The 26,184-nt window shown below is 43.9% G+C and overlaps 1 protein-coding gene and 1 pseudogene across 3 annotated transcripts; one reads left to right on the forward strand and one right to left on the reverse strand.

Moving 5' to 3' along the window:
• Positions 1 to 3: 3 nt before the first annotated feature.
• rtn4ip1 (reticulon 4 interacting protein 1) lies at positions 4 to 26,181 on the reverse strand. Of its 2 annotated transcripts, none has more exons than XM_026152746.2 (9): positions 25,690 to 26,181; positions 21,440 to 21,591; positions 20,170 to 20,238; positions 16,673 to 16,797; positions 15,298 to 15,346; positions 14,204 to 14,340; positions 13,945 to 14,128; positions 9,225 to 9,317; positions 4 to 381 (listed from the first exon to the last, which is right to left on the reverse strand). In XM_026152746.2, exons 1-9 carry the CDS (start codon positions 25,970 to 25,972, stop codon positions 256 to 258), a joined length of 1,218 nt encoding a protein of 405 aa, XP_026008531.2. In that variant the 5' UTR covers positions 25,973 to 26,181; the 3' UTR covers positions 4 to 255. The 2 variants fall into 2 exon arrangements, with proteins under 2 accessions (XP_026008531.2, XP_026008530.2); XM_026152745.2 differs by lacking the exon at positions 4 to 381 and adding an exon at positions 8,777 to 9,085 and having other exon boundaries at positions 25,690 to 26,173.
• Positions 1,078 to 3,527, forward strand: LOC145422471 (nucleic acid dioxygenase ALKBH1-like; annotated as a pseudogene). Its single transcript, XR_013903759.1, has 5 exons — positions 1,078 to 1,366; positions 1,828 to 1,981; positions 2,075 to 2,293; positions 2,426 to 2,619; positions 2,697 to 3,527. The product of XR_013903759.1 is annotated as a nucleic acid dioxygenase ALKBH1-like (transcript).
• Positions 26,182 to 26,184: the final 3 nt, after the last annotated feature.

Genomic DNA, 26,184 nt, shown 5'->3' on the forward strand with positions numbered 1-26,184 from the left:
CAGTTTTAGTGCTTGTTATTATTATTAACCTTTATTTAACCGGGAAAATCCCATTGAGATTAAAAACCTCTTTTTCAAGGGAGACCTGCTCAGATCCTCAGCAAACAGTGGAAAAGAAACAGCCACACAAACCTGATGAAAAGGTAAACAATGTACTTTGGATAGAAAACAAAGTGCAATGTGTCTTTGGTTTTGTGGGCGGAGTCTATAAAAGCATTGACAGCACTCAATAAGAAAAGCCCACGATGTGCAGAGCTATACGTCGTCGCCCCCTTTGCTGATCTGGACTACCGTCTTTCCTCGGGCGTGACCCTTCTCCACCTTCTCAAAGGCCTGAGGCACTTGTGAAAAGCTGAAGGTCTCCTCCACCACGGGCCGGATCTGAGAGGGAGGAGACAAATAAGTGAGCAAGTTCTCTTAAAGTGTGTTTCTCCTTATAGTCACAGCTCCTGTTCCAGTGAGGATGTTCACATTAAACGTGGCCAAGTCAGTATATGGCTGTATCCCAATTCAGGGTCTGCAGCCTTAAAGGCCGCATTTTAAGGCCGATTACGTCACCGCGACGCGACGAAGGCTGTCCCAATTCAAAGGCTGCTCGAAATGCGGCCCTGAAATGCGTCCTTCATTTCCCTGAATTTTAAGGCTGTGGCAGTGTAGACTTCGTGGCCCAACATATCCCAGAATGCATAGCGCGGCGGTGGTGTGGATAATTTTGCCGAAAAAAAACGGCGGATGAGGGGCGCCCGAAGAGTAAACTTTAAGTACTGAATATTATGTCACTTATTTATGTGCAAATGTTTAATAACGAAGAACATTAAAACATTACTGTTGGCCACATGTCTGCAAAGTTATGTGACATTAGTGACGTTTGTACTAACTTGGTTTTAGAGCCTTTACTTTAAAATATACGCCGTTCAATAGCTGAGCTTAATCTTACAGAGAATGATCAAAGATCATGTAGAAACAAACAAATGAACAAAAGATTTTCACAAGCCTCGCACTTCCGGCCTTAGCGGTCTTTAAGTACGCGGCCCTTGAGGATCGTTGAGGCTGCGCACTTTAAGGCTGCAGACCCTGAATTGGGATACAGCCATAGAAACATGTTACAGTTTGTCTCTCCCCGCTCGCACTGTTAACTGTTTAAATATCTGTTTGTTTGTTTGTTTGTTTTGTTCTTTCATTTTTGTTAGTTTTTACTTCCGGAGCAGGGCATGCAAGACAGTGACGTCATGGCTAAGATGGCAGCCTCCATGGTGGAGGGTGGAGAGGATTCGTTTCGGAAGATATTCAAGTTTTACAGGAGAAGGAACCCCCCGCCGGACCTTAGCGACGTCATCGACTTTTCCAGGTGTGCGCCCGGTGAACAGGTGAGAGCAAAGCGCGCTCCCGGCGTCTAGCAGCCATCTTTCTCCTTGTTCTTCTTCATGGGTCAGTTTGAAGTTTGACTTCTCTGACCAACAAAGTGAACAGTTCCACAGGTTACCTCCACCTGCCCTCACCTGTCCACTTTCATTTCTGATCAAACTCACCTGGATCGATCATTTCATCGATCATAGCGATGACTGTGTGTCACAGAGGGAAGTTTGAAGGTGGTCGAAGCAGCAGACAGGTGTGAGGGTCAGAGTTCAAACACGAACAGTCTGAATCTGCAGATCACCTGAATCCACCTGACTGACGTCACAGTGGACTGGGTGTCACCTGACTGGTTCAGGTCTGCTGAAGAACAGGTGCAGACAGCACCTGAGCGAAAATGATTTTACAACCCTGATGTCTGCTAATGGTGTGTGTGTGTGTGTGTGTGTGTGTGTGTGTGTGTGTGTGTGTGTGGATTGTTCCAGTTAACCTCGACACCGCCGCGGTGAGCGATGTGGAAGCCACTAGAGTCGGATTACAGCCCGTCAGAGAGTGGCGAGCCTTCGGCCTGCGAGGACACCCAGGTACACGCTCACGTCAGAGTTTAAATAAAGTTTGGATGCGTGCGGTCTGGTTCAATTCAGTCCGGCTGTAAAGAACCAAATAACAGCGACAGTTGCTTCGCGGCGCCTCGTACTGTGAGGTAAAGCGTAGGGAGAAGCCGGCTCTGAGGCAGGTTACTGAGAGTTGGTCTCATTTTTCCATGTTTCAGGAACTGAAGTGTTTTTAGTCTAGCTCAGTAGAATGGTCTCGACTGTAATGGACAGTTCTGATTGGCTGTCCACTGGGAACGTAACCGGCTGGAAAACGAGAAGCGCGGACTCTCCTGGAGCGGCTGCGCTGGGTCACGCTGGGCTATCATTACAACTGGGACACAAAGGTGAGCATCTGCTTCACCTCTTTACTGCTGCTCCTCCAGCAGCACAGGCGGGGACGGTTTCAGAGCAAACGTTTGCCACGGTCTGTTGTGGCGCCCTTTCTCTTCATCTCACTCCTCCCCTCCTGTTTGCAGACGTACTCTCCCAGCAGTCACACTCCTTTCCCACGTGACCTCCACCTCCTCTCCGCTCACGTGACAGCTGCCTGCGGCTTCCCTGGCTTTATCTCGGAAGCGGGAATCCTCAACTATTACCGATCAGACTCTTCTCTGGGAATCCACGTGGACGAGTCGGAGCTGGACCACACTCGACCGCTGCTGTCGTTTAGGTGGGACGCTTGTTTTTTCACCGTCGTTATGCGAAGGACATGTTTGAATTCCCTGTTTTTCCGTGTTGTCTTTACAGTTTTGGTCAGTCAGCCATCTTTCTCCTGGGCGGCCCCCGCAGACAGGACCCCCCCAGAGCCATGCTCATGCACAGTGGGGACGTGATGGTGATGTCAGGGCCCAGCCGCCTTCTGTACCACGCAGTCCCACGAATCCTCCCCGCACCTCCGGGGCGTCTGGCATTAGAGACGGGGGGAAGCATCCAGACCCCCCCACCACAGGAAGGCTCCGTGGTGGAGCCGGTGTCCGAGGAGGAATGGGCTGTCTGCTCCAGGTACATCCAGAGCTCCAGAGTGAATGTGACTGTCAGACAGGTGCTGGCACCTGGACAGAAATTTCCAGAAACTCCCCGTTCTCACCAAACCACGGACCCTGGACAGACGGACGGATACGATGATGGAGAGAGCGGAAAGAGGAAGAGGAGCAGCAGTGACTCTCCTTATGCTGCAGAGACTCACTGAGGGCACTTACAGCACGGGCCTCCATGAAGGACGGCTTCTGCTTGGTTACTGGGTTTATTTGTTAAAGGATTTATGTGGGTCAGTGTGTAGATGCTGCCAGAGACGGGACGAGACCCGATCTAAAGATGAACTCTTAGGAGTCGGTGCTAATCTGGATCTGTTAATCTGTTAAAATGATTGTTTAACGATTGTGTGAATACAGTCCATGATTCAGTGAGCAGTAGTCATGAAGAAAGAAGATATAATCCAGTACCCAGATCGAGGTCTATGTATGTATGCAATGTTCTCTCTAAGCTGTGCACATGCGCACTGCTGGCACGTCTCTGCGCACAGAACATCTGCGTTGCGCACAAAAAAATCTAACCTGAATTGAAATTAAAACTTTAACAATTCTGTTTTGCAGTGTGAGTCAGTGACTGGCTGCTCCCGTATCCCATAGTCCAGCCAGTGATGCGATTCACATTCGTATATACGCAGCTAACCAACGTGGTTGACAGGCTATGACACGTTAATGACAACGTGTACAACCATTGGAGACGTGAGCAGGACAGACGGAACAACTGACGCGAAAAGTGTGGACTTTATACCAGTTTTTAAATTGTGTTGATCGTTGTTTATATTTACTGCAGGAAGAAACGGTAAAAACATTGTTTTATAAGGAAAACGCTCGAAAGCCTGTGAGCAAAAACAAAACCAAAAACACCCTCACTGTGAGAGATTTGCGCCATAATCAGTGTGTAGTGTAGTCAATAGTTTTGTTGTGTGTGTCAGAACAATGATGCAGAACAGCTGATTGAGCTGTAAATAGTTTGAGACACCTTTAAAAAGAAAATAGCTGCAAAAATAAATAAATACCTGAATTACTTTTTTGAAGAAGTTTTTAATTCTTCTTTTTTTTTTTTAATAGAAGATGTGATATATATATATATATATTGATGCTCATGTCGCTATCAGCTGGATAGTGTAGTGGTAAGACTCTACGTCTTTGGAGTGGGAGTCACAAGTTCAAGTCCTGCTTGAGCGTCTGCATCCACTGCTTATCTCTCATGGTGATGAGGTACAACACATGTGCTACGGCAAGGAGGAGTCAGGACGCCAAGACAGGGGGGATATCGTCCTCCCCGAGGTCGGCAACGTCAGGAAGAAGCAACATTTAGCTTAGAATGTGAGGTTTGTTGAGAGAGTTACAGAGTACTGAACTGGTGGCATCCTTCAAAGGCTACGTCGTGTTAAGAGACGTTACTCATAAAGCAACAGCAGGCTAAGATAATCAAATTACCTGTCGTAGGATGTTAACACTTGGAACTGGAAGTAAAAGTAGTAAAAAAAACTACTTACTTGAACCAAGATTAAACTTTTATAGTATTTAGTTAAAAGGAAGAATAAATAGTTTTAACTTCCTAGTTTCCTACACAGGAGGAAATTTGATCATCTTAGCCTGCTGTTAGCTTTTAGAGTAATGTCTCCTAACACCACGTAGCCTTTGAAGGATGCCACCAGTTCAAGTACTCTTAGAACTCTCATTGCGCTCTCAGTACTTGATCTCTCTCTCAACAAACCTCACATCCTAAGCTAAATGTTGCTCCTTCCTGACGTTGCCGACCTCGGGGAGGACGATATCCCCCCTGTCTTGGCGTCCTGACTCCTCCTTGCCGTAGCACATGTGTTGTACCTCATCACCATGAGAGATAAGCACTGAATGCAGAGGCTCAAGCAGGACTTGAACTTGTGACTGTCACTCCAAAGGCGTAGAGTCTTACCACTACACTATCCAGCTGATATCGACAGGAACATCAATATATGTATATATCACATCTTGTATTAAAAAAAAAAGAAGAATAAATACTTCTTCAAAAAAGTAATTAAGCTATTTTCTTTTTTTGCAGCTATTTTCTTTTTAAAGGTGTTTCAAACTATTTACAGCACAATCAGCTGTTCTGCATCATTGTTATGACACACACAACAAAGCTGTGGACTACACTACACACTAACTATGAGATAAGCACTGGATGCAGAGGCTCAAGTAGGACTTGAACTTGTGACTCCCACTCCAAAGGCGTAGTCTTACCACTACACTATCCAGCTGATATCGATATGAACATCAATGTATGTATGTATGCTCAGTCCCAGGAGGAGTCGTTTGGATGTCGTTGGTGTCAGTGAGCTTGCACTGAGGAAGGGAGTCAAAGAAATACTTGAGGATGTCTTTGTCATCAGACACCTGCACACTGCTTTGCTGGGGAGACCTGCCATTAGCAAGCTGGAGCTTGTGGCTCGTCTTGAGAGCATAACTATAGAGACGCTTAAAAAGTGCTACCCAAAGCTGTGCAGTGGTCTCGGTGAAGTACGTCAGCCGTACGACATCAAACTGAAACCTGGAGCTCAACCTTTTTCCTTGAAGACGCCACGGAGAATCCCGTTGCCTCTGATGGACAAAGTTAAGCAGGAGCTGGCCCGTATGGAAGAACTAGGGGTGATCAGCAGGATTGAGGAGCCAACTGATTGGTGCTCAGGCATGGTGGTGGTACCGAAGAAGACAGAAGATGTACGCATATGTGTCGACCTTACACACCTCAATGAGTCTGTGTGTCGAGAGAAGTACATACTGCCATCGCTGGAGGAAACATTGGGCAGATTGGCTGGTGCCAGCATATTCAGCAAGCTGGACGCTAATATGGGGTTTTGGCAGATACCTCTGACGGAAAGCTCAGCCAAATACACCACTTTCATCACTTCTTGACGTAAGGGAAAGGGAAAATGCTTATGAACTTGCAAATTAAAAACATGATGCATTTAAAGTAGCCCTTTTTCATTTTTATTTAAGAAGAGAATTTGTTCTAGTGTGTGATGGCCGAACCTGTTCCTTTTCATGGAGATCATTTCTCCTGCATTAAGGAAATTCCCTTCACATGGCACAGAAGAGGCTGGAGTGCAGAGAAACTGGTAGAGATGCAGTTATACAGTCTACCTGGGCCCCACAAACTATCAGCTAAAGAGAATAAATAGATTAAATTGCTGCACATTTGGCAGACTAACATTTTCAGATTAATTAAACAATAAAATATATATTTTTATAACATTACATGTAAAGAGTCAAGTGGAAGTTTTTCTAAAGTTATTTAATGATATTTATATTATGGAAGCAGATTTTTTTGACATTTTAAGTTTTTTCCCATTATAAGATAAAATAAACACGCACAAAACAAAAGCAAACGGCCACAACACAAAGCTGGAAAACCCACCCGACTGACCAAAATCAACTCAAAATACTCCCACACAACAGAACCTCCTCTATTCCTCGCTGGTTTCAAATCTCTCAGTGGAATGATCAGTGGTTCGCTATCTGTCACCATCAAAACACTCCACAAATCCCGCAAATGATTCACTTCCTTTTAAACCATTCGGACGTCACTGATCACGTGACTCTGGCCAAACGAATCAAGCTTCGATACAGTGCTTCTGAAGCACTGTGTTGATTTTTTTGACACACGCACCGGAGCTTCAGCTTCAAGCGGGCCATCACTAGTGTCTAATATAAAGAGAGCATAAACAGCGTACTGTCAGTGTAGAGGATGAAATCAGCCAGGACAACTCATGAAACATCTGCTCACATCTGGATGAATCCAGGTGTGTACATCCACAGAGAGCAGCAGGTCAGCTGATCACAGCCTGTACACTAAGAAAATCTACTGGAGCTTTTAATTATTGTGAGCTTGATTCTTTTCCCCACACTGAGACATTATAACCACTTTTAGTGTTCCCCCACCTGAATCCACTTTAACCCCTGACTGCACACATTTCCTGTTTAGAGGCAAAGTCCCCTCTACAATGGAGGCAACAGGAAATAGAAACATATTTTTACTTTCCTTCTTTTTCTCTGCTCATGTTCAACTGAACTGATTCAAGATGAGTAGAATTATTAGAATGAAAATTTAGACTGAAATAAAGTTTGTATTCCTTTCAAATAATATTATTTTACCATTACATTAATATAGCACATGGTTCAGGCAGCTTTGGACACAAACAGCTGGAGCCACAGCTGTGGTTGTGATTTGAAATTGTATAAATAATTGTATTGAATTGAATAGAAATGTCCTCCAAAGAGGTGCTTTTTACTTTCAGTACATTTCTGAGCCTGTACTTTTTTACTTTTACTTGAGTAAAAGTTGAATCAGTACTTCGACTTTACTGGAGTATTTTTCAACACTAGTATCTGTACTTCTACTTAAGTACAGAGTGTCTGTACTGTTGGCACATCTGAACTTGGCAGAATAAACCTGTTTTCATCTACAAACAATGTCACCAAAACCTGTCACAGCCACCATACTGTCCTTCTACTGCTGCCACCACTGGTGTAAGCTACATTTTCAGAAGAGTAGTTTTAGTTTTAGAAAGGTGAGAAATAAAATGTGCATGTTACTCTACTCTGAACCGTGTTTTCAGCTTTATTTTTATTATGTGGCTATTTTAGGAGACTCGACCTGTTGTTATTGACCTCTGGATTTCTGAAGCATTCAAATAACAAGTCACACGAACATGCTAATGCGACCTTCATCTCTGTACCTGACGAAGGTCACACAGACCAAAATGCTATAATATAAATAAGGACAGCGAGTGAAAGAAAGCATTGAGTTTCCAGCTAATCTAAGCTTCACGCTAGCTCCATAGTCAGCATAGTAATGACCTGTCCATCGTTTCATTTTGTAAACATCATGCACAGCATTTAGAAAGCTGCTCACTTCTTGATGGACCCACACCTTCCACCATTTTAGTGTTAAACTGTTATTACTGGTAAATCACTCGCACTGAGTTTGTTACAATAAAAGTCCTGCCAGCTACAGCTTAGAGTAGGTTTACTTTTGGTTTTTCTAACATTCCTAATACAAAGATCCTTTCTTCTTTTTGCTATATAGATCCCTGGTGTTGGTCATGCCATAACATGTTCCTCCAGAGTGCGTACATGCCAACCCTCCCGATTTTTCCAGGAGAATCCCGAATTTCAGTGCCCCTCCCGAAAATCTCCCGGAGCCACCATTACTCTTGTTACTCTTTCTGGGTCGCAAAATAAACTTTTAACATATTTTCAGGTGAGAATGTAGCTGAGTAAACTTCAAATAACTTAAACATGTTATTGTTTGGCCTTTTTCAGTGTTTTATTTGTTCGTGAGTAAATCGGTTTGGCTGAGATTAAAGTTATTAGATTAGATTAAATAAAAACTTTATTAATCCCTCGGGGGGGTTCCTCCGGGATTTTCACACAGCTGACTAAACGTCAAACAGAAAACTGATTAAACAGAAGTGTGAGATGGTCGAGAATCTACGTCAGCGTCTGATTATATTTTAGACAGCAAGGAGCAGACGGCTGAGTTTCACTCCACTGAGAGAGCTCATGACTTAATTCTGAAGGCTAGACCGTCCCATTTCACAAGCCTCGCACTTCCGGCCTTAGCGGTCTTTAAGTACGCGGCCCTTGAGGAACGTTGAGGCTGCATACTTTAAGGCTGCAGACCCTGAATTGACAAGTTACCCTGTAAGCCAAAAGCACAGGCTGCTCTGAACACACAATTTATCAGTTTTTTCAACTCTTAGAACTCTATGATGTCAGAGGCACAGAAGCCACACCCACCCACTACAAATAACAGGTTTTGATTCCTCAACACAGGAGTCTTCCATGAAAAGAGGCAGCTATGATGGACTTCCAGGTGAAAGAGAATGAGGCGGAGCTAACAAGCAACGGGTGCCGTTGATGGAAACAGCCAAACAGAAGAAGGTTTGCACAAGGGCACGTTTCAGATAGAGGGTAAAGTGGGGAACTGGAGATATGAAGTTGTGAGCTGGGTAGTGTAGTGGTAAGACTACACACCTTTGGAGTGGGAGTCAGCTGTATATGTGTATATGTGTATATATACGAGGCCATGACGTCTCCAGAAACATCCAACCAGGGGGGCTATTAAGGAAAACAAGGCAGAGTTGAAGTAGCTATGCTCATTTTTACATACAGTCTGTGGTATTTAACGTGCTAACAGTGTTAAACCACGATGGAACAGCATCCATGTTCAGCTCGCAGGGTAAATACAGCGTCATACCTGTTTTGCATCCACCATGTCCCTGATTTCATCCAAGGCGCAGCCGCTGGGTGCAAAGAATCCCCAGCGGTAATGAACTCCTTTCATCAGGTGCTGCACGAAAACAGCAGAAAAAAAATGAATCAGCACAAACACAGAACACTGAAATACTTTAATACATTTAAAATAAAAGACAATCATAATGTAAAGATATATTTCAAAAAACAGAAACATGATGACTTATTTTGATATTATTGTTGTTGTCTTTATGAAACTTTTAATTTAAATCGTGTTCCCATTGACATATTTTCTAGTTCCATTTATTTTTAATATTTGTGCTGATTCAATCTCATCAAACACAAAGGGAGAAATATATTTGATGTAATGACCAAAATATGAATAAATAAAAGATAAAAACGTGGATAAGGACAGATTCACACCAGTTTCGGTTTGTTTGTTTTTAAAGCTCGTGTTGCTTAAATACATCTGTGAGTCGATAACAACCCACAAAACTCAAGTCACCGAACACCCAAACTATGAATCAGCTGCTGGAAAACCTGCGCCGTCACAGATCTGAGTTCAGATTACACAGATTCTGTAGGCGCAAAATAATAAGACAATGCTGTGAATCAAATCGTCTGATATTCAACAAACACAGTGTGCGACAAAAGCAGATGACCCCATTTCAACCCTTACACTTCTGTGGAAATGGAAACAGTCACTGTGTGGTTATATGCAGGATGAAGGTGGTAAAGAAGGCCAGGGTGTGTGTGTGTGTGTGTGTGTGTGTGTGTGTGTGTGTGTGTGTGTGTGTGTGTGTGTGTGTGTGTGTGTGAGAGAGAGAGGGGGGGGATTGGAAACTTAGTCTCTGTGTTAAAGGAAGCGAAAACACAAAGTGCACAAACACACAGTTTCATTTGTTTCCTGTAGATTTGCTCCAGGTATACCTCCATCCTGCTTCACCTTCAAATCTTCAAAACTGATGTTATTCTGGAATAAGTTAGCGTGAGTAGAATATGTGCCAGCCTGCAACCCCCACAGTCTGACATCAACTCAGTAACTTTACATTTAACAAGAAAAACAATGGAAGGTTTGTGGGGCAGTCCCGCCCTGTTACCGCTATCCACGCTCTTCTTCCGCCTCCTTCCTGATGCAAAGGTTAAATTTACTTTAAAATGAGAAACCAGAACAAACACGACACTGATAGAAAATTTTGAAAAATGACAATAAATTTGTGGTTTTTCCCTTTTTTGGCAAATTAACTCGAGTCTTATAAACAACAACTGTATACAAGAGATGGATACGGCCACTGTGACCCAGCTGTGCCTTTTGCAGTCAAGCTACCATAACAGGAGCCAGAGTCCTGAGTTTCCAGCCTCTTGGATGGTCTGTTAGCACAACAACGTCACAGCTGCCACAGTATTAGTCACACAACTGCATAAAAACATGCAAACAGCACAAATACAGGTGCAGATCCGGGTCTGCAATAGCTGAGGTGGAGCTGAGCAGACTGCTAGCATGTATAGCATCCACCTGTCAGTCAAAGAGGCCACACCCCCAAAATACTGCAAACTTTAAGTCTTAATAAAGTTTTAAACGGGTGCATTACAAAAACATCCTCCCCCTGTGCAGCTGATATGAAGAGAGACTTTCTGTATCAGGCCGTAAACAGGCCGAACCTCACTGCTGGAGCCTCTAGTGGATCTCAGAGGAACTGCAGCTTCTTTTTCTTTTTTCTTAATTCGTAAACATTTATGATCAGGAACAAAACAGAGCTGACAATATTTCAGCCTTGAACATGACACTTAGAAACCTGTAAAAACAAAACAAAACAAAACAAAAAGATTCATTTGTTTGAAAAAGCCAACGATGAACGTTTGGACGCCTGGAACGAGCTGAACATGAACCTCTTCTGTCCTGAATGCCAGCATCTTGTTTTCGCTCAGTTTTGGTTTCATTTCAGCCTCTTTCTCTTTTGTCTTTTAGTCCATGAGTCATTCCTGATTAAACTCTCCTCCCTGCTTCAAAGTTGTGCTGATGGCTTAAATCTAAGAGCTTTTCATAAATGAGGATCAGATCTGCAGGTCGCAGATGAGCTAAAAAACATCCTTAAACACTAAATGCACCACGAATTATCATTCAATGTGAATTTGATATTGCAAAATCATTCGTGCACGGTTACCCGTGTGTGTAACTACATGCAGAATTTGGTTGCTACTACAAACTTTGTATTGGGGAATTTCAGTTACAGTGGTTTATGCCGCCGTGGAAAATGAGACTAACCTGAAACTCTGAACTACTTCTGAAGTTACCCACACTTGCCTGACCTCAGACGATGTTTCAGATACAAATACTTTCCTTTTTAATTTGAAAACATTTGACACGAATCCTCTCTACACATGCAACACATGGTACTGCTGTTTATTTTCCATTCCCCACCTACACTGAGCCCACAGGTTTCTGGACAATTATTCATTTTTATGTAATTTCCACAAGAATGACTAGTTTGACAGAACTGCAGCTATTTTTACAAACAGCTCCCCATTTTGAGACGCTCAAAAGTAAGTGGACAACTGACTGACGAGCAGTTTCAGGACTGGGCGAGGCCTAAACCTTTGCTAGTAAATGATAATTAAAGCAAACTATTTTTGAAGTTGACTCAAAGTGTTGAACTTATATTTGGTAAGTGTTCGCTCAGACTGAAGCGAAGATCCAAAGATGTCACTGCTCAAATCAACAGTCTGGGACATGTTTTAACTGTACATATAAATAACAGCCTGAGACAAGTGAAGTGTATGATGACAGAATCATTTCCATGATTTACACAAACATCATCACCACATCGAATCAGGTCAAGAACGCACTGAAGGACGTAGGCGTTATTTTTTCATGTCAACAATAAAGAGACGGCTCCATAAATGGAAATATTGAGTTACGACCACAGTGCGCAGCCACTGGTTACGCTAAAGAGCAGGAAGGCCACATTATGCTTCAAATACATTTATGTGCAGGGTTCAGGAAACCAGTTTGGAAAGATTAAACCCAAATGAAGTTAGACCAGAATGATAGAAGCAGGATGAGTGTGATGCGTTCGAGGCTGTACTCTCTGCTCAGATTCAGACACAGCTCCACAGCAGGTGGATACGATACTACAAAAACAACCCAAGAAATGAGAGATTCTACAACGAGCAAGTCAGTCACCGGATCTCAACCTAACAGAGAAGCTTATCAGTGCCTGAATCCAACACTGAAGGCAGAGAGACCCACCGGCAGGTCTGCAGAGCATTGTGGAAACACCGAATCAGCCAGTGCCCGTGACTTCTACACTTCATTTGCTGACAGCAAATGAAGGTCATGCTGTTAAACTGGAATTAAAGTTTCCATTTCAATCATATATTTATTTATTACTGAATTGAAAAAAAGAAAAAGATGTGGCTTAATGTGTAACCGCTCATATTTCCACAAAGACTGAAGGGTGTAACTTATTGTTCTAAAACTCTAGATTATCTCCTTGCATCTCGCTTCTGCATCCTTTGCTGTGCAGAGCCGAGCACAGCTGTGGATTCTGTGGTCGGGTGAGTGCACTGCATGCAAAGTGCAGGCTGTTACTATAACACCCACAGAGGATGTGAGTGCTTGTGCGTGCGTCTGTGTATAGGTGGACGATGTCATCTGCTCCGACAGAGAGTTTAGGAGTTCAGGACAGTTTTCTTTATCTGCCTTGCAGCAGGGGGCGGGGCCTCAGCCACCAGAAAGTAACCTGCTGCATTTTCACATTTTTTCCACCTGTTTCTTCAGGTACCATGTCTGATTTTTAGGGACCTGGAAGAAATGCGCAGAGTATAAAAGGAACACAAACCTAAATTTATCTGCAGAAAGTCCACAACTGCACATATTATGACACAAGTCAGAGCTACTACTGGAATAAATCTGTTCTAATTCTAACTTAGATTCCATACTTGGCAATTGGGAGAGAAAAAATATATTATTTTGTAAGAACAACTCGGCAGACAGTCAAAAATGGAACGTAAAGGACAAAGTTAAACATCTGTATGAATTATTGTGTGGATTTGTTCATTAATAGCCAAACATTAGTCCCGTGTCTGGCCCAGGAGCTCCTCCCAACATGGCATGTCCAAAACAGCATCTGGATCAGATGCCAAACAACCTCGGCTCTTCACCGTCAGCTCTCACAGAGGAGCTCGATCGTCTTCCTTCGCTCTACCGCAGGTTGCAGTCACATGGTGAGAGTAGGCGTGTAGAACAACCACAACATCAGCACCTTCAGGGTCATCACAGCGTGCAACACTGCACCTCGCACTCCTGAAACACAGACTCCTGCATTCAGGGCAGAAATTCCTCCCCAACCCAGAGTGAGCACTCCACCCTTTTTCTGGTGGAGAATCATGACCTTAAACTTCAAGGTGCAACTTTTCATCCCTGCAAACTACCACGAGATTCTGAGACCACTGCACCTACAACCTTTGCTCATGAACATTATGAACAGAACTCCAAGGGCAGGCGTGGTGGAGTACAAACCCCACCAGGAACAAGGGCAGTGATACGAGCCAACCTTCCACTATAGCTGTACCCAAACCCAGGTGTTAAAATTGAAAATAAACACCACTGAATGTGTCTGTCGCTGGTTTAATATTCCGACCCTACAACCGAGAAAACAAAGTGTAAAAAACCTCCTGTTTCTATGAAAGTTAGAAAACTAAACAACTCCATCTAAGCTTACTTTTAAGGCCTTGCTGGCCACTGTAGCGGCGGACTGCATCATGCCGTCAGCTACACCCAGCCTGTCGGTGTTCTGCATGAACGGCGTCACCAGGGTGACGTACTTGGCGCCGCTCCACGGCTTCAGCAGCTTCAACGCCCAACTCTCCGTGTCACCCCCGACATTATCCAGGATCAGGTCGAACCTTAAAGATAACAAAGTAAATCAGACCAAGATGACAAACGGAGGCAGAGATTCAGTCGGAGTGAGGCCTGCTTACTTCTCCAGAGCGCTGAGCGGCTCCTCGACGGGCCCAGCGGTGTAGTCCACCACGTGGTCCGCCCCGAGCCCCCTTAAGAACTGCTCGGCGTTCTGGGAGCAGGTAACGGTCACGTGGGCGCCCCACGCCTTCACCATCTGAGCAGGAACAACATCAGACTTGTATACAAGTTTCATTTCGGTTAAATCAAATGTTTAGTTTTTCATTTTAACCATACCATACCATACCATACCAACTTTATTTCTAAAGCACTTTAACATAAAACCAGGGTTTCACAAAGTGCTGTACATGTTAATAGCATACGTAAAGAAAATTAAAATGAGATACGATAAAATAAATAGATACAATAAATTAAAACATGTTAAAACAAATTGAGTCAACCCCTCTAATCAATGCCAAAGGCTTCAGCGAATAAATATGTTTTAAGAAGACTTTTAAATTCAGAGACAGAAGAGGCCTGCCTAACATGCAAGGGCAGATCATTCCACAACTTTGGAGCAGCTACAGCAAAAGCACGATCACCTTTAAATATATACTTAGTTTTCGGTACCTTAAGGAGCTGCTGATTGGCGGACCTAAGGGAACGGGCAGGTGTATATGGTTGTAGTAGCTCCGAGAGGTAGGGGGGGGCCAGGCCATTAAGAGATTTAAAAGCAAATAAGAGAATTTTAAAAACAATCCTAAAATGTACAGGTAGCCAGTGGAGTGAAATTAAAATAGGGGTAATGTGCTCAAACTTTTTTGATGAAGAAAAAATGTAAGAATTTGTTCTTTTTAAGCTAAAGAAGTGCAGTTGTTTTTTTTTCTCTAATATTTAAAGAGAGATGGTGTTGAAGCTGATTTTAAGGATATTTTACATGTTTAGCTTTAATGTGTTTTTACCTAGTGGAAAAACTCCAGCTGTTTTTTAACGGTTTACGTCTGCGATCAGACGTCAGAGTTAACTGTGCTTAAATCAAATATTAAATGTTTCCCAGAGACCAGGTGAGCGTCTAACCTGTGAGCATTTTTCAGATCAAACGTTACTTCATTGTGACATGGCGAGTGTTTAGGTGACCACAAGTGGTCATTATTGTCCAGCTTTTCATGCGTACCTGTACAGCAAACGTTCCCACTCCTCCAGATCCTCCAAGGATCAAAATCCTGCAACAGAAAAGCCAAAACAATGAAGGAGACAACCGAAGCAATCACCTGGTCAACTGAAGGGAAACCCGGCGACTTTTCCCCCAAAAAAGAAAAAAACAACTACAAGGAAAAAAACGTATTTTTTCTCCTTTCAGCTTGCAGGTACTTTCAAAATAAGAGCGAGAAAACTGTCTTTTATCAAACCGATTAATAAAGGCAAACATTAAAAAGCAGCTGGTTGTGTTGGTCGGAGGCAACTGTTATACAAGTGTGTTCATGTTAGCAGGTAAGCTAACATTAAGCAGAAGAAACCTTTGGTCAAATAGAAACAAAGCTGCGATGGGATAAAGTCAATGCAATGCAGCTAATATGAGAAATATAAGACAATAATTCTAAATTACTGCATGTATCTGCATCATGTATTAAAACAGGACTTTATTTACCTGAAGTTAAAAAATACTCTCCATGCTTCCATGTTGTGTAACATGAGATCCGAGGTTCAATCCTGCTGCTCGTATTTGTATTGTATTTCTAAGTTGGTGGTTTTTGTCCTCGTGATTGTCACATGAGGGTTTCAGGTAAGTGTCAGCAGGTGCCTGGTGGATATGGCCATCACTCAGTCACCTGTGTTGCACTGTTGGTACTTGGTACACGAAGCAGCGCAGGCACTGATACAGCTGTTTATTATAGCTCAATCTGCACTGTCCACAACGCTTTGACTTTTCTCCACTCAGCAGTTGCTCGTGTGTTTTTCATCCAGTCTTCCTCCCCTCACCCCCAACAAAGGCCTCTTTGGTGAAACAAGCGTCAGGTTAGTTACATCGCTGTAGCTGGTTTATTGGTATGTTTCCGGTGGCTCATTTTATTTACACTGAGACTGATGTGGGGTAAGGTCATTTTTCTCTCTGTTTTGTCTTGCAGGTAAATTAGTGCAAATTCTAAACACACTGGTCAGGGCTCATTACCCGGTCCAATCTCAGGACTTAATAAAAAATATCTTTATAATTATCAGGTTCTAAGATGAGGTTAGTACAACCTCAGATGAGCCACGTGTCGTTATTTATGCCACAAAAAGCACAGATGCAGAAGCAGTTTGTGAGGAATGAAGTAATATTTGATGAAATGGCTAAATGTTATTAACTAATCGTTAGGGTGGCGGTGGCATGACTTTGGCCTCGTCTGATTGGTCAATTAATCAAATAAATTGTTTCACTCATCATATTATTTGCATCTAGAGTTTACGAGGCTCCTTTTAGATCCCGCCTTAATAAGCGAGCTAAAAGGGGCTCAGGAGGAACAGTTGGCGAGCTTCACTGGGATGGATTAAACTTTCCATGTCCTCACCTCTTGTTGGCACAGTTGTCCTTTCTCAGACCGCCAGTATTAACCAGCGCTGACCAGGCGGTGGTTGCCACGTAGGGAATGGCAGCAGCCTCGATGTGGCTCAGACACTTTGGTTTGTGGGACACCTAAACAGGACAAACAGTAATACAGGGAGTGCAGAATTATTAGGCAAATGAGTATTTTGTCCACATCGTCCTCTTCATGCATGTTGTCTTACTCCAAGCTGTAAAGGCTCGAAAGCCTACTACCAATTAAGCATATTAGGTGATGTGCATCTCTGTAATGAGAAGGGGTGTGGTCTAATGACATCAACACCCTATATCAGGTGTGCATAATTATTAGGCAACGTCCTTTCCTTTGGCAAAATGGGTCAAAAGAAGGACTTGACAGGCTCAGAAAAGTCAAAAATAGTGAGATATCTTGCAGAGTGTAAGCAGAGTCTGGGGATGAGGGGGATGACCTGCCAATCTCTGGGGGCGAGGTCACTGAGGCAGTTAAACAACTCCTTGGTGGCAGAGCCCCTGGTGTGGACGAGGTCCACACCGAGTTCCTGAAGGCTCTGGATGTTGTAGGGCTGTCTTGGTTGACACGCCTCTACAATGTTGCGTGGAGATCAGGGGCAGTACCCCTGGATTGGCAGACCGGGGTGGTGGTCCCCATCTTTAAGAAAGGGGACCGGAGGGTGTGTTCCAACTACAGGGGAATCACACGCCTCAGCCTCCCTGGGAAAGTCTATGCCAGGGTGCTGGAGAGGAGAGTCCGTATGTTAGTCAAACCTTGAATACAGGAGGAACAATGCGGTTTTCGTCCTGGCCGTGGAACACTGGATCAGCTTCGATCACGGTTCGCAGCCGAGTGTGAAACGGTGGGAATGACAATTAGCACCTCCAAATCTGAGGCCATGGTCCTCAGCCGGAAAAGGGTGGAGTGCCCACTCTGGGTCAGGGATGAGTCCTTGCCACAAGTGGAGGAGTTTATGTATCTCGCCTTACTTAAATCCCTCCAGGGAGAAGGACAGATTGGTGCTGCTGACGCTGTACGGGTCTGTTGTGGTGCTTTTACACTTAGCTCCCAATTTACCGGTCGATAAAGTGGGGCAAAAAAGTATTTAGTCAGCCACCGATTGTGCAAGTTCCCCCACTTAAAATGATGACAGAGGTCAGTAATTTGCACCAGAGGTACACGTCAACTGTGAGAGACAGAATGTGAAAAAAAAATCCATGAATCCACATGGTAGGATTTGTAAAGAATTTATTCGTAAATTAGGGTGAAAAATAAGTATTTGGTCAATAACAAAAATACAACTCAATACTTTGTAACATAACCTTTGTTGGCAATAACAGAGGTCAAACGTTTACTATAGGTCTTTACCAGGTTTGCACACACAGTAGCTGGTATTTTGGCCCATTCCTCCATGCAGATCTTCTCGAGAGCAGTGATGTTTTGGGGCTGTCGCCGAGCAACACGGACTTTCAACTCCCGCCACAGATTTTCTATGGGGTTGAGGTCTGGAAACTGGCTAGGCCACTCCAGGACTTTCAAATGCTTCTTACGGAGCCACTCCTTTGTTGCCCGGGCGGTGTGTTTTGGATCATTGTCATGTTGGAAGACCCAGCCTCGTTTCATCTTCAAAGTTCTCACTGATGGAAGGAGGTTTTGGCTCAAAATCTCACGATACATGGCCCCATTCATTCTGTCCTTAACACGGATCAGTCGTCCTGTCCCCGTGGCAGAAAAACAGCCCCATAGCATGATGTTTCCACCCTCATGCTTCACAGTAGGTATGGTGTTCTTGGGATGCAACTCAGTATTCTTCTTCCTCCAAACACGACGAGTTGAGTTTATACCAAAAAGTTCTACTTTGGTTTCATCTGACCACATGACATTCTCCCAATCCTCTGCTGTATCATCCATGTGCTCTCTGGCAAACTTCAGACGGGCCTGGACATGCACTGGCTTCAGCAGCGGAACACGTCTGGCACTGCGGGATTTGATTCCCTGCCGTTGTAGTGTGTTACTGATGGTGACCTTTGTTACTTTGGTCCCAGCTCTCTGCAGGTCATTCACCAGGTCCCCCCGTGTGGTTCTGGGATCTTTGCTCACCGTTCTCATGATCATTTTGACCCCACGGGATGAGATCTTGCGTGGAGCCCCAGATCGAGGGAGATTATCAGTGGTCTTGTATGTCTTCCATTTTCTGATGATTGCTCCCACAGTTGATTTTTTCACACCAAGCTGCTTGCCTATTGTAGATTCACTCTTCCCAGTCTGGTGCAGGTCTACAATACTTTTCCTGGTGTCCTTCGAAAGCTCTTTGGTCTTGGCCATGGCGGAGTTTGGAGTCTGACTGTTTGAGGCTGTGGACAGGTGTCTTTTATACAGATGATGAGTTCAAACAGGTGCCATTCATACAGGTAACGAGTGGGAGACAGAAAAGCTTCTTACAGAAGACGTTACAGGTCTGTGAGAGCCAGAGATTTTCCTTGTTTGAGGTGACCAAATACTTATTTTCCACCCTAATTTACGAATAAATTCTTTACAAATCCTACCATGTGGATTCATGGATTTTTTTTTCACATTCTGTCTCTCACAGTTGAAGTGTACCTCTGGTGCAAATTACTGACCTCTGTCATCATTTTAAGTGGGGGAACTTGCACAATCGGTGGCTGACTAAATACTTTTTTGCATACTTTTGTATGTCCCTAACTTCACCTATGGTCACGAACTGTGGGTAGTGACCGAAAGAACGAGATCACGGATACAAGCGGCGGAAATGAGCTTCCTCCGAAGGGTGGCCTCTCCCTTAGAAATAGGGTGAGAAGTTCAGCCATCCGGGAGGGGCTCAGAGTAGAACCGCTGCTCCTCCACATCGAAAGGAGCCAGTTGAGATGAATGGTAAATGGTATTTGTATAGCGCTTTACTAGTCCCTAAGGACCCCAAAGCGCTTTACACAGTCATCCACACACACACTCACACACTGGTGATGGCAAGCTATGTTGTAGCCACCCTGGGGCGCACTGACAGAGGCGAGGCTGTGCCACCAGGCCCTCTGACCACCACCAGTAGGCAACGGGTGAAGTTGCCTACTGGTGGAGATCAAAACTCCAGACATCCAGAGGCCCTCAGAACACAAGAGACCAAGGAAGACCAACAGAGGGGCAGCTGCGCCACTATCCCGAAAGAGCTGACGAGAGTCCCAGATGAGGGGTCACTCAGCAGCCGTGGAGCAGAAGCCAGAGGGGGGTTGCAGTGACGTGCCCGTGAGTTTATCTAAAAACCTTCAGTTTAACTTTCACTGACCATCACCGTCTGTCAGTTTAGTTTATTTTGTTTGTTTGTTTTCACACTGATGTTGAAACTTAAACTGTGTAACAAACAAAAATCTAAATAAATAAGGAAACTGTTTCTGCAGAACTGACACTGATGAAAGTTTCCACTTCACAAACAGGAGAAATGAGACATTTATGTATTTTAAATACATAACGCTGAGCATTACCTCGTTGGCGCTCAGCAACACAAACTCCGCCAGGCTGCCCTGCTTCCACGGCGGGATCGCCGCCCAAACCTGAGGACAACACACAAACGGCTCAAATCTGCATTTCTGTGCAGCTAGTTCAGAGAAACTTCACACATGTGCTCCTCTGGGAAACGGTTACGGATGTAGTAAAAAAAGCAGAATGACTTCATGGGTGTTAAAAAATACAGTACATTTAAAGTCACAGCGCACACACACCTACACACACACACAAACACACACACTAAACTAAGTAATAAACTAATTACTTTTGAACCCTAACCTTACTTTTGAAGTAATGAAATACCTTCTTTGAGAAGTAATCAATAATTAGTAAATAATTACTTTTTTCAAGTAACTTGACCAACACGGGTGGTGATAAGATAAAAATGGAGCTGTGAACTGAAAGGTCCCAGAAGGAAATAAAAGCACATTTTTTAAAAATGCAGCATTTAAAGAGCATTTGTGACCTTTTGAGGTATTGTTACCAAAATGGAGAACAAGCCAGATGTTATGACTGATAACAGTTTAACCTCACAAAGTTATGAAGGTGTGACGTTTCCTCTCATTTCCTTTGTGATATTTGTGGGGCAGCGCAGTGTGAAGATGAAAGTAAAATATATTTCACACGCCAGGAGCCTCATGAGGGCTGATGCCAGCCGGATGCTGACTAAAACTAATAATTAGTTGTTGTTTCTTTCCAAACTAGAAAAACTTGAATCGCATACATGGATGTCCCTCACCAGGATTCATCCGCTTGCATTTGAACACCGTTTTCTGTGGAGCCAATGTTATGTTACTCTTTCAAAGAGAGGGGAAGAAAAAAAGCGAGAGATGAAAACAACTGTGTTCGCGTTAAGGTATGAATGCCGTAAGTGCAGAACCAAATGTTCGACCAATAAAAGTCTATTGGGATCAAGTTGTACTGGTTTCTCTGAAGGTGGATGTAGCCAATCACACGGGCTCTGCCACGCCCACTGAGATTGTTAGCACCATTAGCAAGTGCAACACTGTCAGATTAAATTAACACAGAAACAAAAACACTGACTTCAGCAGATCAGGGAATTGTTTCCGGGTCAGCAATGTTGCCAACTTGTAGGAAGGTTGTATTCTTTCTGAGAGCAGCAGCACAGCGTAGAGGAAAACCTGAGGCCTTCTGAATTTTCTCTCTTAAAAGGGTTTGTTGACGGCAGCCGTGAAGAATCACAGTTAATTGGATTCTGCTCTCTGTGCGTACACCTCTTGTCTTTACCTCGTCCCCCTCTCTGAAGTGCTTCACGTCCAGGCCGCACTCCATGATGACCCCGGACGCATCCCGGCCCAGAACGAGAGGAAACTCACTGCCCGACTGCTTGATGTTCAAAGGATCTCTCTTCATGGACAATGTAGCTGCGCCGTAGCCACCTGACGGGGAAAGAGTTTATGATTATTACATAAAGATTTAATGCTGTTTATGAATGTTTGTACTGGGACGTCAAAGTAATTCACCAACTGTAATTTTCAGCTCCACATTTTCATTCTTGGACAGTTCAAATTAATCCTTTATCCTGCCCCTCAGTCCTAAAGTGTCTCTTAAAGTAACTTAGCAACATAATTAAAAGGAGCATGAATCCAAAACTTCCTCTTCAAACTTCCTATAATTATTACTACTTTCAAATTCACGCGTGCAGCTCCTCAAGGATCCGTTCTCGGTCCTCTTCTACTTCACAGAGCGTTTTGAAAGTACAGAGGTCACAGATGAAGTTTATCATACTGAAGCTTTACTCAGATACAGCAGATAGAGTAGACGGTTGGCTGGAGTGTTTACATCAGCGGTCCCCAACCCCCGTGCCTCGGACCGGTACCGGTCCGTGAGTCGTTTGGTACCGGGCCGCGAGAGTTGAGGCTCAGGTGTGAAATGTATGGTTTTCAGGGTTTTTATCGGTTTTCAGCGTTATTTTGTTATCATTTTTATCGTTAACTCTGTTTTCCTGGGTCTTTTCACGTGTGTTATGAATAAATCTTCTTTTTTTCGGTACCGGTACTAGTTTTATTTTGTTGTATTTATCCGCGACACCTTAAAGACCGGTCCGTGAAAATATTAAAAGGTTGGGGACCGCTGGTTTACATACTACACTACATACTGCCCTGTCACACCTGGAGAAGAGAGACACGTATGTGAGAATGCTGTTTGTAGATTACAGCTCAGCATTCAATACCATCGTTCCCTCGAAGCTGGACAGGAAACTGCAGGATCTAGGACTGAGCAGCTCCCTCTGCAGCTGGATCCTTAGCTTCCTGTCTGACATACGCCAAGTGGTCAGACTGGGCAGCATCACCTCATCCCCCATCACACTGAACACTGGTGCTCACTAGGGCTGCCACAAACGATTATTTTGATAGTTGACTAGTCACCGATTATTTTTGCGATTAGTCGACTAATCAGATCATGCATCCATACAGCTTATTGCACAAGCAGCATCTGCTCTTATATAACCATCATTAGCTTACAGCTTTAAGTGTTTACGGTATGTGCTAACTAAAAATAAAGACAAGATGATAGTTTATTAAATTTTAATGAAATTTGCAGATTGTTTTGGTGAAATTTAATAAACTCCTTGCTATCTAAAATATAACAGGACACCGGAGTAAATTCTCCAGCATCTCACACTTCTGATAATCAGCTGTCTGCTTGACATTTATTCAGCTGTGTAAAAACTTTAATCTCAGCCAAACCGATTTACTCAGGAACAAATAAAATACTAAAAAGAAGCCAAACAATAACATTTTTAAGTTATCTAAGTGACTTATATATGTTTAACCTGAGTAGCGAAAGATGGCGGTGGGTTTGAAAATGATTTGCCCGGAGTCCGCTGTTCTCACGGCTCTAGTGAGCCTTGCCTCCGGCTAGCTATCGGAGCGCTTTTGAAAATATGTGGTGTCTTGATAAACTGAGCAGATATTTGAGGTTTACACAGTTACATTCTCACCTGAAAACACATTAAACGTTTATTTTGTGACCCAGAAAGAATAATAAGAGTAACATTAAAACTAACTAGCTGCTGCCATTGTTGGAAACTGAGCTGGGCTGCGCTATGAATTCTGGGACACAGCTTCTTCTTCTTCGGGGTTTAACGGCAGCTGGCATCCTTGTACATGCAGTGCTGCCATCTTCTGTTTCAGTCCGTTATTACACTCTTAAATCCTACTACTTATTCCTGCGTCTTTTGTGATCTTACAAAGCTTCAAACGAGCGTCGACTATTAAATCAGTCGTTGACGATTGTGATAGTCGACTAATCGTGGCAGCCCTAGTGCTCAGTGTGTACTGAGCCCTCTCCTGTACTCACTCTACACCTACGACTGCACGGCCACTAACAGCTCCAACATCATTGTAAAGTTTGCGGACGACACTACAGTGGTGGGTCTTATTACCAACGGTGATGAGACAGCTTATAGGGAGGAGGTCAGCGCCCTGACCCACTGGTGTCAAGACAACCATCTCACCCTCAACGTCGCAAAGACAAAGGAGTTGATAGTGGACTTCCGGCGGTGCAGAAAAGTACACACCCCCATCACCATCAACAGCGCTGCTGTGGAGAGAGTGAGCAGCTTCCGCTTCCTTGGTGTACATCTGGCTGAGGATCTTACGTGGTCAGTACACACAAACAAAACAGTGAAGAAGGCACAGCAGCGCCTCTTCTTTCTCAGGAGACTGAAAAGATTCGGCACAAGCCCCCACATCCTCAGGACCTTCTATCACTGTGCCATTGAGAGCATCCTCACTGGATGCATCACCACCTGGTACGGCAACAGCACCGCTTACAATCGCAAAGCTCTCCAGAGAGTAGTGCGGTGCTCTGAACGGATAATTGGCGGTGAGCTTCCCTCCCTCCAAGACATCTACAGGAAGCGGTGCCTGAGGAAAGCGGGGAGGATCATCAAGGACTCCAGTCACCCCAGCCATAAACTGTTCAGACTACTTCCATCAGGAAGGAGGTTCTGCAGCATCCGGTCCCGTACCAGCAGACTGAGAGACAGCTTCTTCCATCAGGCCATCAGACTGCTGAACACTTCATAGACACCTCAGCTTCACTACTGGAACTTCAACATTATGCACTCAACACTGTACAGTAATGCCACTGTTTTGCACAATATCCAACTACCAACCTCTGTAAATTTTATCTATTTATTTTACTCTATTTAATTTGTAAAATATGTATACACACACACACATATGTACACACACGTAGACATACATATTTAGTATACGCATTCAGTAATATGCATACACTCTTATATTGTACATATATTTATTCATATAATTCTCAGATTTAGCCATTCTTATATTTGCTTGTTCTTATGTTATTGCACACCTCTGTTGCTCGTGAAGCTCGCACACAAGAATTTCACTCACATGTACTGTACCAGTGTACCTGCACATGTAACGTGACAATAAAAGTGATTTGATTAGATTTGAAAACAACCAAAAGAACAGTTTCCCATCAACCCCCTCAGAATCACATGTTTTATTACACCGTTGTTTGTATATTTTATCCATGCAGGCATGTGGTTGATAATATGATATCTCTAATAATGCTGGTGCTCAGAGTAGGTCAAAAGAATCATGCTGTGCAAAAACAGGTGGTTGAGGTGCACCACACACATCCCAGTGACATGTTTCAGAAAGACTTTCAGCTGAAATGATCTAAACCAGGGGTGTCAAACTGAAATACACAGTGGGCCAAAATTCAAAATGGAACAAAGTCGCGGGCTAACGTTAATATTTATTGAAAAAAAAAAAATCTTCCTCCAGATATAAGAATGAATCTTTTCTTATGGACTCAAACAAGTTTAGCTGAAAAACTGAATATGGAACAGCAAAGCTTAATACTAAACAATATATATATTAGCTGTATAATACCAGTAGGTCAGCTCTGATAGTAATTTGGTATGGCTTTGCGGGCCAAATGTAATTAGGCTGCGGGCCAAATTTGGCCCGCGGGCCAGAGTTTGACACCTGTGATCTAAACTAACAGCTCTGTGATAATCACAGTTTTTATATCATCACAGTGAGTCATGCACATTTTATTCCTCTTTTAAATTATTCCACTCTTAAAAGTTTTAATTTATTCATTCATCTTCTTCCTTTTGTGCACTTTTCCATTACTGAGCTTCTTTTTTTCACCTGTTATAGGCTGTGTTTATTGTTTTGGCTACAGTGATTTTCAGATAAGTAAATGATATCTTATCTAACGGTGCCTATAAGAGCTGCCCCGGGGGACCCTGGAGCTGGGCACGGGCCCGGGCCTCTGGCTCATCCTGATAAGAACCACGGATTTATCACAATGTGTTTTCTTGCACCTGCGTGCAAAAATTTAAACTGTGAAACAGACTTTCCACAGTGATATGCTGCGGTTTGTGGAGGAGAGGCCACTCTCATTCTGACTCTTTTCGACCACAGAGCAGAAAACAACCGCTGTGCGGCTGCTGTTCTCGTTTGCCAGCCTTGAATCGCGCTCACCTCTCATGGCGACGTCGATGGGGCTGAGTCCTGCTGCAAACACCTTGACAATCACCTCATTGGGATAGTTGATGATGGGAAAGCTGGCGTTCTTGGTGAACCGTAAGACCTCATTGCTTCCGTATTTATCAATGACCCAGGCGGGCATGACAGTCCTGCACCTGCTGGAGGTGCTGAGCAGCCTGGCGCACCTGGGCAGGGAGCTGTGCACACCTGGAGACTCGCTCAGGTGGAGCAGCACCCTGCTGTGCACCAAACGTCTCAGAGAAGTCATCTTTAGCATCTCACAAATACAACTGGACGCGCAGGCGCATTCAACGTGCGCAGATTAGAGGGTGAAGCTGGTTGAAATCTGCCGCTACCTGCTCTCTCTGTCATGTAAACACACGTGGAAGTCTCACATTCATCTAAACGAAGTGGAAATGCTTAAAATCCTCATGTGGAAACGTCCTTCCGCTCTTCCCTAACACCGGCTGCCTCCTCCGGTGTCTCCGT

This window comes from Astatotilapia calliptera, chromosome 19 (genome assembly GCF_964374335.1).
Source record: "Astatotilapia calliptera chromosome 19, fAstCal68.1, whole genome shotgun sequence".
NCBI classification, from domain to species: Eukaryota; Metazoa; Chordata; class Actinopteri; order Cichliformes; family Cichlidae; genus Astatotilapia; species Astatotilapia calliptera.

Coding starts and splice junctions, on each gene's coding strand:
- rtn4ip1 (XM_026152745.2), bottom strand. CDS start 25,972: ATGCTAAAGATGACTTCTCTGAGACGTTTGGTGCACAGCAGGGTGCTG. Junction 14,341..15,297: donor TGGGAACGTTTGCTGTACAG/GTACGCATGAAA, acceptor GTTCCTGCTCAG/ATGGTGAAGGCGTGGGGCGC. Junction 9,318..13,944: donor TGGCCAGCAAGGCCTTAAAA/GTAAGCTTAGAT, acceptor GTTTTCGTGCAG/CACCTGATGAAAGGAGTTCA.